Source organism: Eriocheir sinensis, chromosome 31 (assembly GCF_024679095.1).
Source record: "Eriocheir sinensis breed Jianghai 21 chromosome 31, ASM2467909v1, whole genome shotgun sequence".
In the NCBI taxonomy this organism is placed as follows: domain Eukaryota; kingdom Metazoa; phylum Arthropoda; class Malacostraca; order Decapoda; family Varunidae; genus Eriocheir; species Eriocheir sinensis.
This window is the reverse complement of record NC_066539.1, coordinates 4,385,519-4,404,118: the sequence shown is the minus strand read 5'-3', so window position 1 is coordinate 4,404,118 and position 18,600 is coordinate 4,385,519. Positions and strand designations below refer to the sequence as shown.

General features: G+C 43.7%; 2 protein-coding genes across 3 annotated transcripts in view; one reads left to right on the top strand and one right to left on the bottom strand.

Annotated features, from left to right (window-relative positions):
* Window positions 1-559: 559 nt before the first annotated feature.
* LOC127005823 (uncharacterized) lies at window positions 560-11,968 on the bottom strand. 2 transcript variants are annotated; one of them, XM_050874975.1, is made up of 7 exons: window positions 11,812-11,967; window positions 9,217-10,626; window positions 8,905-9,015; window positions 7,732-7,938; window positions 5,677-6,489; window positions 4,747-4,890; window positions 560-753 (listed from the first exon to the last, which is right to left on the bottom strand). In XM_050874975.1, exons 1-7 carry the CDS (start codon window positions 11,864-11,866, stop codon window positions 746-748), a joined length of 2,748 nt encoding a protein of 915 aa, XP_050730932.1. In that variant the 5' UTR covers window positions 11,867-11,967; the 3' UTR covers window positions 560-745. The 2 variants fall into 2 exon arrangements, with proteins under 2 accessions (XP_050730932.1, XP_050730933.1); XM_050874976.1 differs by lacking the exons at window positions 560-753; window positions 4,747-4,890; window positions 5,677-6,489 and adding an exon at window positions 7,177-7,529 and having other exon boundaries at window positions 11,812-11,968.
* A 2,084-nt stretch (window positions 11,969-14,052) lies between these two features.
* Window positions 14,053-18,600, top strand: part of LOC127006000 (cell surface glycoprotein 1-like) — a 5,787-nt gene continuing 1,239 nt past the window's right edge. The window contains exons 1-4 of the mRNA XM_050875482.1: window positions 14,053-14,214; window positions 15,137-16,931; window positions 17,388-17,513; window positions 17,868-18,600. The exon at window positions 17,868-18,600 is cut by the window's right edge and continues 1,239 nt beyond it. Of these exons, the coding sequence (XP_050731439.1) occupies window positions 14,130-14,214; window positions 15,137-16,931; window positions 17,388-17,513; window positions 17,868-18,000 (2,139 nt within the window). The 5' untranslated portion in view covers window positions 14,053-14,129 and the 3' untranslated portion in view covers window positions 18,001-18,600. The remainder of the gene's footprint in view (window positions 14,215-15,136; window positions 16,932-17,387; window positions 17,514-17,867) is intronic.

Below are 18,600 nucleotides of genomic sequence, written 5' to 3'. Positions count from 1 at the left end.
GTAAATTTAATGGTCAACAAAAGCAAGAGTCACCTTCCCTATTTTTGTCTGTCACATCACTGTTATTTTTTGTGTTTGGGCCGCTGATTATTATTGTTGCTAAGGTACTACGGATGAAGGCCACGGCAGTTTATTGAGCTGTACTGCGAGTTGCTGCGACACTTAATTCTGCGTCTATTAGTCTGGGAATCAAGTAATACAGCAATAGTTAGTACTCGGTGGCCGTCGCAACGATGAAAGTAAGTGACCATTACACTGGCAGGCTATGTGTATACTGAAGGAACCTCGAAGTCAGCCCAAATGTGTTAGTCGAGCGGTTAGGTGTAATTTGTTAGCAGTGTAAATTTTGTTTATAATTCATATGGGGTACTGCTGATTATACTTGAGTATAATATACTACGAGTACTTAGGACACTATAACTATCAACATAACCGGATCAAACAAGGTTCTGGTGTGAGCTCCTCCGGTACTAATTTTCCTCGTAAGGTTTATGAATAAAGTTGGTTTATGTTGCTATACCCTCTCATGCAGACGGTTTGCGATCTTCTGAATACAAAATTAGGTAGTATGTTGCACAAAAGCAACATTTATTAAGAACAATATAACAAATACAACAAATATATAACATAAGAGAACAAGACAATGAAACGACACAACTTCCAAGGCACCCTCGGCCCCGCATTCCACGCTCCGCCGCCTCACGGCCTCCCACACCTCTATAGTTCCTCTCTCACGCCCGTGGACTCAGACTTCTGCGAAATCAGAGACACATTAGTGCTAGTCCTCTTATTTTTATTGTCCTCTGTTTACTAACACTACCATTACTTCTGCCACTAATAATACTAATAACACTACTACTGCTACTACTACTACTATTGTTTCTGCTACGACTACGACTACTACTATTACTACTACACCACCACCACCACCACCACCACTACTACTACTACTACTATACCATCACTGCCACAACTACTATTAGTACTATTATAAGTATTATTATTAGTACTAATACTACTACAACTATTACTACTATTACTACTACAACTACAACACCTAAAACTACAAATGCTTCTACTACTACTACTACTACTACTACTACTACCACCACCACCACCACCAATAAGGGATCTCATGGAAGCGCGGGAGGAGTCACCAGCATTCATGGCGTGACACAAGGTAAAAAACATTTGCTGTAGATTTCACCAACTTTTCCTTCATATAAAAAACAATAAGTAAAAAAATAAATAGTAAAGAAATAAGTAAATAAACTGCTATTACTGAATCGCTAGTCCAACTCTGGCGGAATTTGAAGAATAGGAAGGCGTGTATCGAGATGACCCTCAGAGAATCCAACGAAAACACAAAAAAGGCCCACGAAATTAAATTAAAAGCAATAAAAAAGGTTTAGTGATTAGCAATATATGAAAGCAAAACAGTATAAACTCTGCAGCCGTTTCTGTTGCTGCTCTACCCGTCCTTGTTAGGAAAAATAGTGATAATGATAACAATAAAAAATAATGCTGATAAAAAAAACAATAAACGACCTTCCGTACTTACGACAATTCAGCGGCAGCGGTGAGGTGATGTAACCATCAGAACCACGCACCAGCCAAGGAGTTAAGTCACCAATCACGAACAAGAAACTTTCCGTACTTCATCCCGTCACCCGCGGCTGGTGACACTGTTGCCACTTTTCCCTCTGGGTCTCTCTACCTTATTACAGGAAGCCCCAAGACTTGCAATCGAAGTAGAAACTGAAATCCATCAACAACCAAGACGAAAACGCAAGTGCACCTACTTATTACTATTCAACTTCTCTTGGGGCTCCCCAGTTTGGCATTAGAAATATATCCTTCACAGACCAACTGTAAGACTTATTAATACTGCGAGCTGCGTGCCTCCAGCCATCTGGAGCTATCTGTTTGCGAGGAAGTGACTACCCAGGAAGTGTTCTGTCGCGACCTGGAACTTAAAGCAGCGCTCCTCTTCGCGATCCTATCCTGGGTGGCGATAGACTTGTGCTACAGACGATCATAACTTTTTTACGAATAGATTTCTAAGTACTAGACGGCAGGAGAGACTACTCAGCTCTTAGTAGCGTCCAAAGGCTGCAGAATGGGTTGTGAAGGAAGTGCTTAAAAGAATAAAGCGGTCGCAGTAGACGAGGAGGGAACACTGCTTTAAAGAAGACTGCGCTGGCGTGCTAAGGGTCTCCTCCTCTAGCACATGTTTATATAAGGCAGACTAAGCAGATGGCAGATGGAGTTCAAAGTAGGAAGCGCAGTATTCTGAGGTAGTAGTAGAACAACGGGTAGACTAACTCCCTAAGCTTAGACACTCTCATAAAGACAGAGTTCAAAGAGGGATATAGGTCTTAGTGGAGCTTGATCTCCGAATTAGGGCAAGGCGCATGCATTCAATAAGAAGGTCGAGCTAATAATAACTGGGGATAAGGAAATGAGCGTTAAGCAACAGACTCAAAAAGGTCTCAAACAAACTATTTAGTTATTATTAGTTGGATCATCTTGACTTGGGTTTCATTCTGTGTACCCTACCTATAGACGAATATAAAATGTTAGAATCGGTGGAGAGGAGATGACTAAGATGATTCAGGGGTTGAGGTTGAGACCAACACCAGGGAAGTCAAAAAATTACAACTTGCATCTTCTAGAAAGGCAGAATGGTGACTTAGACATGATCGAGGTTTATAATGGATGAATTAATTTTAATAAGGGAGACATCATGCATTAGTTGTTGGTAAGAGAAAGCGGTAGGACACGAAGAAGGTTTAAACTGGATGGAATTCAAATTCAAAGGGACATAGGGCAAAAGTGGTCTAGTGGATGTGAGTGGATGAGTGGAAGTGGTCATGTGAGTGCCCAATACAATTATACATTCAAAACATTCAAGATAAATTCATGGGACGATATTAGATGGGGGGGTTGGGGTTATACTGCTTAGGTCAAAGGAAAGAGCTCTCTGTACAGCTACCGGCCTCTTGCAGACTCCTGCGTTCTTATGTTTTTTTCTTATGTAATACTTCGTAAGGCTTGTCACATATCGGTACGTCCGGAAATGAGTAAGATCGTGGCGGGTGGGCGGGGAGGAGGGGGGGGGCAGCGTTTCAGGTGGAGGGAAGCCTTAGCCCTCCCCAATATTCCCTTAGTTCTCCTGCCTTGGGCTCCTTAATTTTGAATGAAGTTATTCGTCCTATCTTTTGACAGCTTCAACCCCTATTGCACCAAGGACGCTCCTCCCTCCTCAGCCTTTCCCTACAAAAATGGAGGCGCCACTGATTTGGGTTCCTTTATCTGCTTATGATCCTTGATACACTCACTAAAATATTAACCCCACATGAAGGTGCTGAGATAGAGACGTACGGTTTTTATTCCCTCCTACTTCATTCCCGAGTTCCAACACCACCCTCCAAAACTCTTCTTTCCCCTCCACTTTCTCCATTCCCATTTATTTGGTTTGTTACCGGTTGTCTGCGTCGCTCCCGTTTAGATTCCCTTGGTCATTTATATCTCAGTCAAGTATATAGTTTTAAAATTATGCTCGGTATCCCACAATAGTTGCATATTAATAACTACGATGACCACATATTTCGTGGAAGTTCACTAAAATATTCGTGCCCGTTTTTCTTAAGGAATACTATGTAATATTTACGAGTTCCTGTTTTCTTGAGTATGCACTCCAAGATGTGTTTATCTTCACAGAGCACAATAGCCTGGCATCGGTAACTCATCTAAAGTGACTATCTTCCCTTCTCAAGACAACTGCTACGTTACTGGTAACGTTAGTACGGAGCCCTGGCACGTGGGAGTCTACTCTCCGTCGGTAACTCATCTGAGATGACTGTATCTCAACATGTCTTCTTCACCTAACATGGCTTCTTCCATACTGACGCCAATGCACAAGCTAAACTCAGGGTTGTCTTGTAAAGAAACAGCCCTGAGAGCAGGATTGACGCCTGGGATGCGTGCCACGTGCCCATATAACCGGAGTTGGCGTTTACGCACTTAGCTGGTAACAGACCTCGATTCAATTACATCACATTGTTGCTGGTTCGACACGTAGTCATTCCAGAGATACCCCAAGATTCTGCGAAGGCACTTGGTACCAAAGGCATCGATACGCCTCTCCAAGTCAATATTCAGTGTCCATATCTCACAGCCATACAGCAGGTTAGGGGCACAAGCGACTTGAAGATTCGAATTTTTGTCTGCCAGCACAAATATTGACAATTCCATATACTCTTATTGAGCGAATCCATAACACCGTGGGCCAGGCCGATCCGTCGAGGGACTTCCTGGTAAGCCTTAAGACTTGCAGGAGGTTCATTGATACTTAACAATACTAGGCCTTTCCCGGTCACTTCCCAACACAATTACAAGACATACACAGAAAATGTAAGCACTACTACTACTACCATAGTATTTCAATGTGAAACTGGCCGGTGGGGAGGTGGCGGCTGTGGGGTCAGCCGCGCACCGCACTTTGCCACAGACTCTCAACACCTCTCGCTTTCTCTCATATGTCAGCTATTTACTACCTTTAAATTAGTTTAATTAAATAACTGGATAATCCAATAAGGTCATATAGTGTTAAGATTGTTTGTTTTTTAGGATAATAACAAAAAATTTGTATAATTACCACGACACTTGACAACGTTGGAATACAACGTTATAAAGTGTCGTGGTATTTATACAAAATCTTTGTATAATCCATTGCCTGCTTACCGTCCGCCCAGCAGCGTTGTCTGTAGCTTGGCTTTGGCCGCGCGGTGGTCTGCCGGCGTCGCCGCCGAATCTTGATGCAGTTCAGGGTGCCGCCGCCCGCCAGCAGCAGCACTAGCGCCAACATCGAAATCCCCGCCGGCAGTCCTAAAAGAAAAAAATAAAAAATAATAATGTAGCAAAACTTTTATAGATGGACAGTTTTCTGTCAGCATGCCATACAGCAATTCCGGTAGCTATCTCGAGCTAAGTCAGGTAAACGAAAGACGAAAGAAGAACACGGTGGGTGAAGAGGGACAGATGAAGACAGTTTGTTTTTGTGATGAAGGAACAGGCCATGGGCAATGCGAAGATAAATTAGAGAGGGCCCGGAACACCCTGCTCCCCCCTAAAAATACAGAAAACACCCTCAACAAAGGAAGATTAATCAAATTAAGCCCATTTATGTCTTGATGTAACTCCCCTCTTGACAGAGTTCATATCTCCGGAACAGAAGGAATGGAAGGTTTTTTCAGTATACTGGTAAAAAAGGGGACAAAAGAATTAAATTACTGGTTGAATTTTGCAATACGGACAACATTAAAATGAACTTGAGTAGAAAGTCGTGCAGCAAAGCCACGGGAGAGGTCAAGACATGTAGCTGGTGACTTCAAGAGAGCAGTCGGCAAGAAAACGGCAATAACAGATATATAACAAAGAAGTCAACGTTGCAGTGGACGGGGAGATGGTTGAAGAGCAGATACTTTGAAGAAAAAGCGTGTCCTGAGACGGCAATATAATTAAGTTTCATTATTTTTTCTCTGTTGTCATATTTTTAGTACAATGAAAATATTTTCATTCTCAAACTAACTAGCTATCTCGAGGCCAAGGTAAGGAGGAGAAAGACGTATACAGTGGCTTGAGAGAGACAGGTGAGAAAGGTTCATCTGTTACCTGGGTTGAGGTCGGACGTTGATTGCTCAGTCTCAGCAGCAATCATGAACTTGGCTGGAGCATCGGTGTGGGCGGCGGTGGGGATGACGATGGTGGTGGTGGGGGTAGAGGTTGGGATGGTGGTGGTGGTGTTTGCTGTTGGTGGTCCTGATATTGCTTCAGCTACGGGAGATGCTGCGGTAGTGGTGTTGGTGGTGCTGATGGTGGTTATGGTTGGTGGTGGTATGGTAGGATTGTTCGTGGCGTTGGTGGTGGTAGTGGTGGTAGTGGTGTTAGGTGATTGCGTGGTGTTGGTGGTTGTGGTTGGTGGAGGTGTGGTAGGACTTTCCGTGGTGTTGGTAATGGTGGTGGTGGTTGGTAATGTGATGGCAGCGGTCTTCCCTGCTTGTGGTGGTATAGTGGTGGTGGATGGAGTCGTTGTAGTAGTCGTAGTAGTCGTAGTAGTCGTAGTAGTAGTAGTAGTAGTAGTAGTAGTATCTGTTGTTGTTGGTGGTGGTGGTGAAGACTGCAGAGTACTAGATTTTGTTGTTGTTGGCGGAGGCGGTTGTGGTGGAGGTGAAGTTGGTGTAGTGGTGGTAGTAGAGTTGGCAGCTAATGTTGACGGTGGTGGTGATGGTGGTGATGAAGGGGCATTGTAGTGTTGTTTTGGTGGTTGTGGAGTTGTTGATGTTGTAGTAAGGGTGTCGGAGCTAGCGGTTTTGTCAAAAGGTGTAGTAGTAGTAGTAGTAGTAGTAGGAGTAGTAGTAGTAGTAGTAGGAGTAGTAGTAGTAGTAGTCGAGGTTATTGAATTAGTGACGTTGTTAGTGGTAGAATCTGATATTAATGTTAATGTGGTAAAGTTAATGTAATGTTGATAATAATTTTAGTGTTGTTGTTGTTGTTGTTGGTGGTGGTGGTGGTGGTGGTGGTGATGTTGGCAGAGGGAAAAAAATCGTCATTAGGTAACTACATCAATCCATTTTTCATTATTTAGCAATGTTCACTCATCCATCCTTTTATATATGCTTATATGCTCAATGGTCTGTTTACACCTTTCTTACTGAAATATATTTATAGACACACAAGGAAACTCTCTGATATCTGCTCATTCTGTTACTAATCTAAAACTAACGAAAATAATGTCATGAATACTAAAGTCAGACGCACAGCAAGTGGTGTATCCCCTTGACAGTTCAACAACACAAAATCTCGGTAAGTCTTCTGCCACATTTAGCACCCACAGACTAACCAGCATAAAATTTTGAGCAAGATTCCTACCAGATTGCCACAAAACTCCCAAAGCATACAAGACAAACAGTGTGTTATGGGCGGGGCATTACTTAGGCGAGGTCGCGTTAAGCCTACGGACAAAGCCAGCCATGTTTACTTTACTCAACGGCTCTCATGATAGGCACCTCGAACACCCCGGGCGTCAGCATGTGCCATAACCCATGCTCATACATTTAGCTCCACTTCTGAGTCGGTCCTTCAGGGATAAAAGAATATAAAGAGTCCATCGTGTGACAAGATTTAGTGTTTATTTAGATATCTTTTCTTTACTTTGCTGAACCTACGTACTACAGATTTATTCTACGTCACTGTACTAGTCATATAATAAACAGTAGGACGAATTATGAGCACTTTGATCATTATTATATCATAGCGAGCTTTTTCTTTTTTTCCTCGTAGTAATTTATTCCTCTTCATTCCTCTTGTATACATAAGACTGTCTAAAAGCTAACCAGGGCCCTAGAAAACGAGGAGGAGATCTTGTTGCTATACTGTGATTGTATTTCTTGTCAAAGTCGTTGGAAATTACTGTCATACGCATAATCCCGTTCAGGCAGAAAGAGACAAGCTTACAAAACATATACCTGTCGAATATATTCAACAGTTACTGGGGCAGACCGAAAATAAAAGCAAACAAATAGTTACCAGTAAAAATAATTATCGAACTCAATACTAGAAGTTGGAAGGCTAAGGAGAAAACAAGATACAACGCACAAAATATGTATGTTGCATGCCACTCCCCCCAAAATTACAAAGAACTTCCGAGATATCTTGAAGTTAACCTACCTCTGGAATGTCCGGTTTTGTTCTGCTTCATACTCCTGAAGAAGTTAAATGTACTGAAGTATAAATCGGAGTCGGAAGGTTGTGTGGATGATATGGAAGCCTTCTCGTCTGTTGAATTCGTGTTTGTATTCTTGTTTCGAGGTTGTTGAGGTGGGCGAGGTCCCTGAATCACACCAGGTACCTCCGTGACTGTGGAAGGGGAATCGGCTGTGGGGGAAATATACATCAGAAGGTAAGTAACTAATTAGCTCTGTGGTGACTTTAACGAAGAAATGTAAATGTGAGATCAGCTAGTGGGTGGGGGGATATAGAACAGAAGGCTAAGGAATAATTACCCCCAGTGTTGACTTAAGAGAGGGATTGAGGATAAATGCAGCAGATGGCAAGATTCTTGGATCACACTAAGTAGCTTCATGACTGTAGTGACGTGAACAGCAGTGAGAAAAAGATAGACAAAAAAGCTACAGGGCCATTAAAAAATTACGTAACGCTTCTTTTGAGAATTTTTAACACCCTACCCCCTTCCCTTTGTTACGTCGTTTACATGTCCAGGTCCCCCAAGAAAAGTATGCAACACTATTACCGTCAGTAACTCCCCAATAAAGTTTCATTTTTTTAAATACATTAAGTCTTGGCTAATACCAGAAAATTATTATATATTTTTACTTAATGATTTTATGATATTAAAGAATCGTATTCACTTAACTTCCACATCTCTTAAGGAACGGGGATAAAATCTAAATATGCTATGTAATACCCGGCTGCACCTCCCCCCTCCCCCTGTCGCCCTCCCCTCTCCCCTAGTGGTAACTTAATTTTTACAACCCTTACAAGATCTTTGGATCTCACTTTGCAGCTTTAAGTCCTGGAAATGCATATCAAGCTACTTTTGTGAAGTATTATCTTTTCTACAGTGTATGCCCTGAAGACAATTGCTTCCTTTATATCCATAAGTAATTACATAAAATTACTCATTATCTTGTTTATAATCTCCGGCATCTTAATTATTTAAAGAGGGCCACAAAATATAACTTGTTTTTACGTATACTTAGTGTGCTATCTTCGCACATTGCATATTATATAATTTACCAACTGCAAGATAAATTACACCTTAGTAAACAAACACGGGTAATATGCAATTTCCTTTTTTTTTCTATATTACGTCGATCTTACCTGGCGGTTGGCCGTCATTCTTTTCCTTTATATTTTTAAGGTGGTCCCTAACACCGAATAACATTTCGGTGTCAGACGCGGCCGGAGGCAGAGGGGGAGGATCCTCGCTGCCTGTGACTGGAGGAGCAGCAGAGTTAGTGGTTTAGATAATCATAGTTTACCTTAAAAAGTTGCTGTACTTCTATAAGGCATCTAAATTATCAACAGATTTTTAGCGGGTTACCTGTCAAAAATATTATTGCTTAAACTCTTAATTTAATTACGGCTATCCGATGTCAGGTAAGTATCCAAAAGTACGAAACATTAACTTACCAGAAGACTGCCTCCTTTTCCCCTTCATCTGGATCTCCCACAAGTCATTGAAGATATCGAAGTGCATTTGGCTGTCGGAGTGCTCGAATGCTTTGCTCCTCTTCGACGTGTGTGCCTTCCTGTGGGTCCCCACCAGCAATGACCTCATCTGCCGAACGATTGCCTTGAGTTCCTCTTCGTTGTTGTCTTCTCTTCTCTTTCGTGGCGTAAGACTTTCCTCCTCTTCGTCATGGGCTTTTCCTATATGCTCATCATCCTCCTTCTTTCTCTCCCGATAGCCTTCCTCTTCCTCCTTTTCATAGCCCCTCAGGGGGTCCTTCTGAGTTGTCGATGTTGGAAAGCTCTTGGAATTTTGCTCTGCGATGGTTTGTTCTTGCTTGGGTGGGTGTGAGGCGCTCTTCTCTATCTTCGTTTCCTCCTCGTCCCGATAACCCCTCAATTTATTCATTGGAGCTATTGTTATTGGGAGGTTCTTGTACTCTTTTGTAGTCATGTTTTGTTCTTGTGCAGATGGGTGCAAGACGTTCTTTTTTATCCTGTTTAGTTTACCGTTAAAAGATGCGGTTACCTCATTGCGTGTAGGCTTTATCTTTCGTTGGCTGGCGTCGAGAGTATCCATGCGTGGTGCTGGGGGTGTCGGAGTGGCCTTGGAGGGGGTAGTGGTGGGGATTGTAGTGGTGGCGTTTGGCGTTCCAGTGGTTGTAGTTGGTGTTGCCGTGGTTTCTCCTGCAGTTGTGTCCGGTGTTGTGCTGGTGGTGTAGAGTACACTGGTTGGCGTATTGGCCGTTTTGGTGGCGTTAGTGGGAGCAGTGGTATCTGATGCGAGGGTGAGAATAATGGTGGTCATGTCCGGTGTAGTGGTTATGGTGCTGTCTTCTTCTGCGGTGATGGAGGATGCTATGGTGTCAGTCTCGAGTATATTTGCTTCACTTATGGTGGACACTGTGGCGTTGACGAGCATGGAGGTGATCAGTGAATCGTTTAGTAATGTCCTTTCTTCCTTATCAGAGACACGGCTCAGCTCCTCAACTGGCTGAAAACGCACCAACTCAGCGTCCACGAAACCATCATTGACTGACGTGAAGGTGGTTGTAGAATCTGTCACTGTCCTTTCCTCCTCGTCAGCAGCACGATTCGGTTCTTTGATTTGCTGAACCCGCACAGACTCAGCTTCTTCGAGACTGCCGTTGAGTGACAAGGACTCCTGCCCCTCTAGAACGGATGGTGGGCTGCTGTACATATCCTTGGCAGTCTCTCTTGTCGTCCATTCCCACGTCAAAGAAGGCATGGCACTGCTGGGTCCCTCACTGACCTTCGGGGGGTCTGTGGAGTGTCTCGCTTCTGGTTCATGGTGAGCGTTGAGGCTTCGAGGATTAGCTAGAGACGTTCCATCCTCTATCCTGTTGATTCCTGCGGAGGTGATGAAAATTGGTAGGTATCGTTAGTATCCTTCAGTGTGATATGAGATGGCAAGAGTTTCAAGGACGTATAGATGTGATTGTACTGTAAATGTCTTATGAGTGTTAATCCTGATAATAATAATCGCACGCATTTATGTCTATCGTTAGGGGTGTGCAAGTGGGATAAGTTGGTATGTTAAGTGTTTGCTACAGTAAGGCGTTGAGGCTCCACGAGAACATGACAAAAATACTGGTTTGGCATTTTACGTTGCATAACACAGCTGACAACAAGTCTGTCAGGTCTATCAACAACATGTCTATTGAATTAGCCTTCCAGATAAATCGGTAACTGGTATGGTATATTGGGTTGTATAAGGCGGAAAGCAGTTATGACTACCTAAATACATTGAAATACCTGCAGTTACATGTCTATTAGCCTTCTTAACTGGTATGGTATATTGCGTTGTATAAGGCGGAAAGCAGTTATGAGTAGCGAAATACATTGAAATACCTGCAGTTACATGTCTATTAGCCTTCTTAACTGGTATGGGAAATTGCGTTGTATGCTAAGGCAGACGTAAGGTAATATATGGGCAACCATGAGGAGTGTGATGGGGAAGGGGGGGGATTAACGTGTCCTGCCCCGATTTCCCACGGCTCCCCCAAGATCGTCAGGGGAAGGGGATTAGGCTTTTTTCTTTACTTTTAAGTACTTGCACCTTCATATTATGGTTGAGGGACATGTATTTCGTCCCTTAACTATAATATGGAGGCGTAATATCGTTTTTTGGAGGCGCGGTGGAGGAAAAAACAAAAACAATAGGAAGCTGTTTCAAAGCGTTTCCATGACTGTTGAAGGTTTGTAGAAAAGATATATGAAGAGCTACTGATGTTTCATAAGGTAGGTAATGAGATACTGGCACGGTCCTAAAACGAATCTTAACCTAGGAAATAAATACGAAGAGCACTGAGACGGAGTAACAAAATATCTAAATAAGCTCATGTCAAGGATTAGTAAATCACTAATTGGATGCTTTCTCGAGTCACACAAACACTGCAAAGACCACTTCACCTAACGTTCGCTATACTCCGCGACGCACCGTCCTAACTGTCTGTTCCTCGTTCCTATACGCAAAATATATATGTATAAATAAGTACAAGTCATGTCAAAGGTTAATATATACTCCTGACTTACCGTGAGCCACACACACCGCTTGGAGAAAGACAAAGAGACACCTTCTCTCCGCCATCTTCGTCGATCCACTGCTTCGTGATTCATCGTCCACACTGATTGCCTCCCCCTTCCTCCCCTCTGGCCTTCCTGCAGACCTCGAAGCAGTGCACGACTCCTCAACTGATTCAGCGTCATTCTCAAATCGGCTGACGACGATCCTAATCAAAGAAAACAATACGCTTTAGCTCCATTGCATTTAATTCAATGAAGAAAGATTTTTTTTACCTTAGTTGAGAGGTCGAAGAACGTTCACGTGCTACTAAGGATTTCAGAGGCTGTGCGGCCTCGTTTTTTGGGAATAATATCGTAACGAACAATCGTATCGGTACGAGATTTTGCGACAGTGTATTTCACACACTGCCTTAATTTTGAAGGGTATCGCCAACCGCCACAAGTAGAGAATAAAGGCACTTGTCCCTATACCAATAGGGTAAAGTCATCAGTGTCAGGCAAAGATACGAACACAACTACCAGAGGCTCCGCCCACCTTGTTCCTCTTCCCTCCATCTCCCGCCTCCTCCCTCAATCTCTCTCTCTCTCTCTCTGGAAGATACATACATACTCGAGAATGATTTTTTTTTTTCAATTAAGGCATGCTTGATGTGATACTGGGACTTTAATTTTGAGCATAGTGATACACATCTGGGCCGTGGACGTAATGACATGTGAGAGTAGGGTGAGGTGGTAAATGATGACTACCATGATTGATGGTAGAACGATTGCTCGCTTGTATTTGTTTCTCTCTCGTTTGTTTTTTGTTGTTTTCCTTTTTGCTACCTTTCTTCGTCACCTGACTTTGACTCGCGGCACCAGTCGTCAAGTGTACCAGAGAGAAGATAAAATGGCCACTAAGATACAGCACGAAAACGTACACCATAAACCACCAAACCACTACGCTACCAATAGTTACGGAGGTAATTAGGCTATGTAAGTAACACGTTACCCTACTCTCAACTTTATTTAAAGGATGCCTATCAGTATTAGAAAGAGTATATAACGCCACTACAATTAATGCATGCCTTTCATTCATTATAGTTACGAAGCTACATGAGAGAGAGAGAGAGAGAGAGAGAGAGAGAGAGAGAGAGAACGTGTGGGGAGTCCTCTGGTAGTTGTGTTCGTATCTTTGCCTACTGACGATGACTTTCCTCTTTGGTATAGGACAAGTGCCTTTATTCGATACGATTGTTCGTTACGATATTATTCCCAAAAAACGAGGCCGCACAGCCTCTGAAATCCTTAGTAAATGACTTTGATTGTTAAGCCTCAGCTGATTTGGGATCGGTTTTAAAAGGGTTTATATTGTTTTTTATCAAGGAGGACTGAGTAAACTTTAGCATCACTTGTTTCGATTAAAAGAGATAATCATATTTATAACTATTGTTGAGTCACCGACGAACACCCAAATGATATCAACGAACCTTATAACTTCAACAGTGATACCAGGAAAGGGAATCCAAGTAGGGTGAGATGTGCTAAACAAACAACAAAGGCGTTGATAAAAATAGTAGTAGTAGTAGTAGTAGTAGTAGTAGTAGTAGTTGTAGTAGTAGTAGTAGTAGTAGTAATAATAGTAGTAGTAGTAGTGGTAGAAGAGAGAGAGAGAGAGTGTAAAACCCGCAAGCCTTTAATAAAAATGATGCAAGAACGACCCTTGGCACTCCGCCACCACGACTCCTCAGCGCTGGAGACGACCGAGCAATGCAACGAACTGAATGCCAGATAAATAGAAAAGTCAATCAAGTAATGACAATTTTTATTTGTAAAAGAATAAATGAACGATTGGATCAGTAAACAAATGAATAAAAAAATAAAAAAAGAGAGCCGGATAAGTATGAGAACAGATACAAACGAACGTATCAGAAGTCCAACTGATCAATTTATTATTTTTTTTCGAGATAGCTATTTCCTTTATTGGTCACTCTTTATCTAGTCTGTCATCCTTATCGTAAACACTGATCATTCGGCTGTTTTTTATCTCTTTTCAATCAGCTACCAACATAGATCATCACAGCAGTATACGAGCCAAGTCAAAACTAACGAAGGGAGAGTAACTTAGGAAAACAATGATGTGAAAAATGCGATAACTCAAACAAAGCGTCTAGACTAGTGAGTAAACTGGGTGTGTCAGTATGTCATGTGAAGATAAATACCTCGCCACAATAACTCGATCAACTTATCACCACAATCAGCAGAGATAAGATGAGGACGTTGTGTCCGCCAATCAGCTGGACGAGTCGCCGTAACAGTGTCAGTTTTCCCGTACAGCACCGTGAGCAATGGGGTGGAAGGCGTCTGTGTTTTTTCTCGTTTTAGCAGTGGCTGTGACGTGCCTTGGTTCACGCGGAGAGACAGCAGCAGTAGGTGAGTTTCCGTGCAAGAAGTAGCGATAATGAGCGGGCGAGGCGGCGGGGCACAGTGGAGCGAGAAGGGCAGCGCTGCTCAGGTAGGCCTAGCGCTCTGAATGCTCCTGCGCTCATGTGACTCAGCAACTCGTGATTGGGAATGGCTATCACTGGGATTAACGGCAAAATATTCATTCACTGACCTGAACGTATGCACGAGTGATGTAGCACCTGTCCTCTTACGGAAAGTCTATCTTCTCGGTACCTTCGATACGTGCAAGCGCTCAACAAGTGACCTCGTGCCTGAGACTCGGACGCTCAGCAGAGACACGCGGACGGGTGTTGCAATTGTTCTTATTTTGCTATTTTAACTTTATGCATACGTGTTTTTTTTTATATCGTTGCAACGAGTTGGTGGATGATAATATGACACAATAAGATGTGATTCTCTCTCTCTCTCTCTCTCTCTCTCTCTCTCTCTCTCTCTCTCTCTCTCTCTCTCTCTCTCTCTCTCTCTCTCTCGCAGTACGTGACACCCACTCAAAAAACCGCTCTCGGCCGCATCCCTCCACCCCGCCCGTGTAAATAGACGCCATACATCGCAACAAACGCGCAACCGTGAACCCGCAAGCACCACCACCTCTATTACCAAGCCTCAAGATAACCTAAGAGTCCTTAGTTTCAATGCGTGTAGCCTAAGAAACAAGTTTGATGAACAGAGATGTCTTGCTCTGACAGAAAATTTTGACGTAATTGCTATAACCGAAACATTTATCGAAACCACAAATATTGATTTAAGTACAGAATGCAACATAGATGGCTACAGACTCAACAAAGATCGTGTAAACCGTAGAGGTGGGGGCGTCGCCCTTTACGTCAAAAGCTATTTGCACCCCACTGACAGAACACCAAACTTACATGTTTTCTAATCCTTCCTTCAGATATTGGTGATGGCTCTCTCTCAGCGTCAGCCCCCCTCGTTGAGCCAGATAATGTCGCTGCTCCAGCTCGGTCACGTCGCGAAGCCCTTAAACCATTGCCTAGGACTCAGGAGGCAGGAAGGTCAGAGGACGATGCAAAAGCTGAAAAGAAAGCAAAGGAGAAGGCAGTGCTGCTGGGACCCATGAAACTGGCAGCGGACAGTCAGCATGGTCCTGTAGCACAGCCCAAAAAACAGCCTAAGATGGCCCCTAAAGCACAGCTCAAGCAACAGCCTAAGACAGTCACCAGAGCAAAGCCCAAGCAACACCCTAGGACAGTCCCCAAAGCAGTTCCTAAGGGTCAGTACAAGGCAGTCCCAACAGCACAGCCTAAACAAGCCCCCAAACCTAAACAGGTCCCAAAAGTACAGATGAAGCCACATTCAAAGCCAGCCCCCCAGCCACGACCTGAACAGCTGCCCAAGCTAGATCCCAAACCACTGCCTGAGAAACACCCTGAACTCCAGTCAGCTGAATCCCAGCCTGAGCCACAGCCTGAATCACAGCCTGAGCCACAGCCTGAACTACAGCCTGCATCACAGCCTGAGCCACGACCTGAACCACAGCCTGAATCACAGCCTGAACCACAGCCTGAATCACAGTCTGAGCCACAGCCTGAGCCACAGCCTGAACCACAGCCTGAGTCACAGCCTGAACCACAGCCTGAATCACAGTCTGAGCCACAGCCTGAGCCACAGCCTGAACCACAGCCTGAATCACAGTCTGAGCCACAGCCTGAGCCACAAGCTGAACCACAGCCTGAATCACAGGCTGAGCCACAGCCTGAATCACAGGCTGAACCACAACCTGAATCACAGCCTGAATCACAGCCTGAGCCCCAGCCTGAATCACAGCCTGAGCCACAACCTGAATCACAGCCTGAGCCCCAGCCTGAGTCACAGCCTGAGCCCCAGCCTGAGTCACAGCCTGAGCCACAGCCTGAATCACAGCCTGAATCACAGCCTGAGCCACAGCCTGAATCACAGCCTAAACAACCTAAGTCAAAGCCTGAGCCACAGCCTAAACAACCTATGTCACAACCTGAGGCACAGCCTGAATCACAGCCTGAGCCACAACCGGAACCACAATCTGAGCCACAACCTGACCGAAAGCCTAAGCCACAACCTGACCCAAAGCCTGAGCCACAACCGGAACCACAATCTGAGCCACAACCTGACCGAAAGCCTAAGCCACAACCTGACCCAAAGCCTGAGCCACAACCTGACCCAAAGCCTGAGCCACAACATGACCCAAAGCCTGAGCCACAACCTGACCCAAAGCCTGAGCCACAACATGACCCAAAGCCTGAGCCACAACCTGACCCAAAGCCTGAGCCACAACATGACCCAAAGCCTGAGCCACAGCCTGAAGCAGAACACAAAGTAAAGCCTGCACTCAAGCCAAATGTAAAGCCTGAAGCCAAACCAAAACCCAAGACAGAGCCCAAAGAAAAGCATGATGAAAAACCAGGAGTCAAGCCTACTAAACCTAAGCCTAAAACAGAGCATGACACAAAGCCTGCACCAAAGGACAAGTCCAAACCTACACCACCTAAGACTAAGCCTGAAGCTCAGCCCAAACAACAGCCAAAGGAAGCAGTACCCAAGGACAAGTCTTCACCCAGTGAGGAGCAGAAGCCCGTCCCTCCCCTTGCCCTGCTCCCCAAGTCCTCGCCTCCCCCGCCAGCCTCCTCCCAGGGAAAGGTTAAATCTAACTCGGCAATGGCACATGTCCTGGAAAATGCAGACTCAGAAAGGTGAAGTAAAATTAACTGTCTCATGATGATATAACATGTCACCTTTTTTTGTTTCTTTACCTTTCTACTTTGCCTTGGTATGGTTAAGTTGCCTCAGGAGGAAGACCATGACAGCAGAATCTCCACTTTTCCCTTCCCATTTTCTCTGTCCCTGTATGCTCTTCCTCCATTCCTTTCTCAAAGATATTCCAACACTCAGTCCTCAAAATTTACAATGAAAAATCATTTTGCAAGTCACATTCAAGTAAACAAGATTCCCATTGAGTAGTCCTCTCAGCCCTCAAATTTTACAAGAGGTCATTGTTTTGCATCCACCATATACATCTGATCCAAATTTTTTGTCGTGTAAATGCCATGCTTAATGTGAACCAGTTGCAATGATAATAATTGTGTATTAAAGTAACCACTAAAGACAAACACTTGACTCACTGTACATCTCCCTGGTTGTTCCAGCAGGGCGGCGGTGCAACCTCCGATAAATGAGGGAATGGCGACCCACAGCAAGGTGGGACTCATATCCATCACCCTCATCACCCTCGCTGTGGCCGCAACCTTTCTGGGGGTGTGGTACAGGAGGATCAGGTATTCTGAATAACTCTTTGTTTCTATTTGTCTTCTTGTCTGCCTGACTGTTCAGATTGTCACGGCTAATCTTGTCAAGTCCTATACAGCATTCCTTGTGTTGCACCAAGGTTCATTTTTTATAGATTTGACAAGCAAATAGATGCTGCTTCCATTTATGTTTAACAACACTCATTACGATTCTTTGACACATTCACTGCATCAATGACTGAACTCCAGCAGCTAATTACATACGGTAACTATTTCTTTTGACATATCTGATCATTAATAATGTTTTCCAGCTTAAAAATGAAGGTCCTAGTCACAGTAAGTCAGGTAACTATGAAGGCTGATCAGTTCTTTTTCTGCCAACAGTTTTGATCATAATCGCTACAAGGATCACACTCTGCTGGCAGATGATGAGGAAGAATTTGGTGTCTTCAATCGCTACAGCTACAACTCAACAGACTACAACACTTATCCCTCCTGGAATGATATGCCACATTAGACTGTTGAACATCATCAGTTTCTGATATTTCACTTGCTGTTACGACTTGGAAAAGCTGAATTTTATTTGCTACTTGCCTTAAATCTCTCTCTCTCTCTCTCTCTGTTTATTTATATCTGATGCCCTATTCCCTCATGAAAACTTTTCCCTAAGGGTAACCACAGCAAAAGTCTCCACTTTTCCCTGCTCTGGCACTCCCTTTTCACACTTTCAAACCCTCGCCTGCCAACTTGCCTTTAACAATATGAATAAACCAATGACAGATGAGGCTTGCACAGCATGGCTTTCACTCCTGTGGAACAGTTCCTCTGAGTAATGTGGAGTCATCTTAAGATAAGACTGAGTGAAAGTATGCAGCTCCAATGTAGCCATTACCTGAATACTGTTCCATTCCAAGACAGTACCACAGAATACCCTTCCACATACCCTCGAATGCAGCAGTTGTATAAGCAATGAAATATAAACCTTATAACTTATCTTACTAACATATACAATCGTCTGGTCAGTACACTTGTAATGAAGGTAGAAAAGCATTCTTGGGTTACATGATGAATCAGTTATCATATTGGGAGTTCATGAAACAATTCAAGCTGTTCAGAT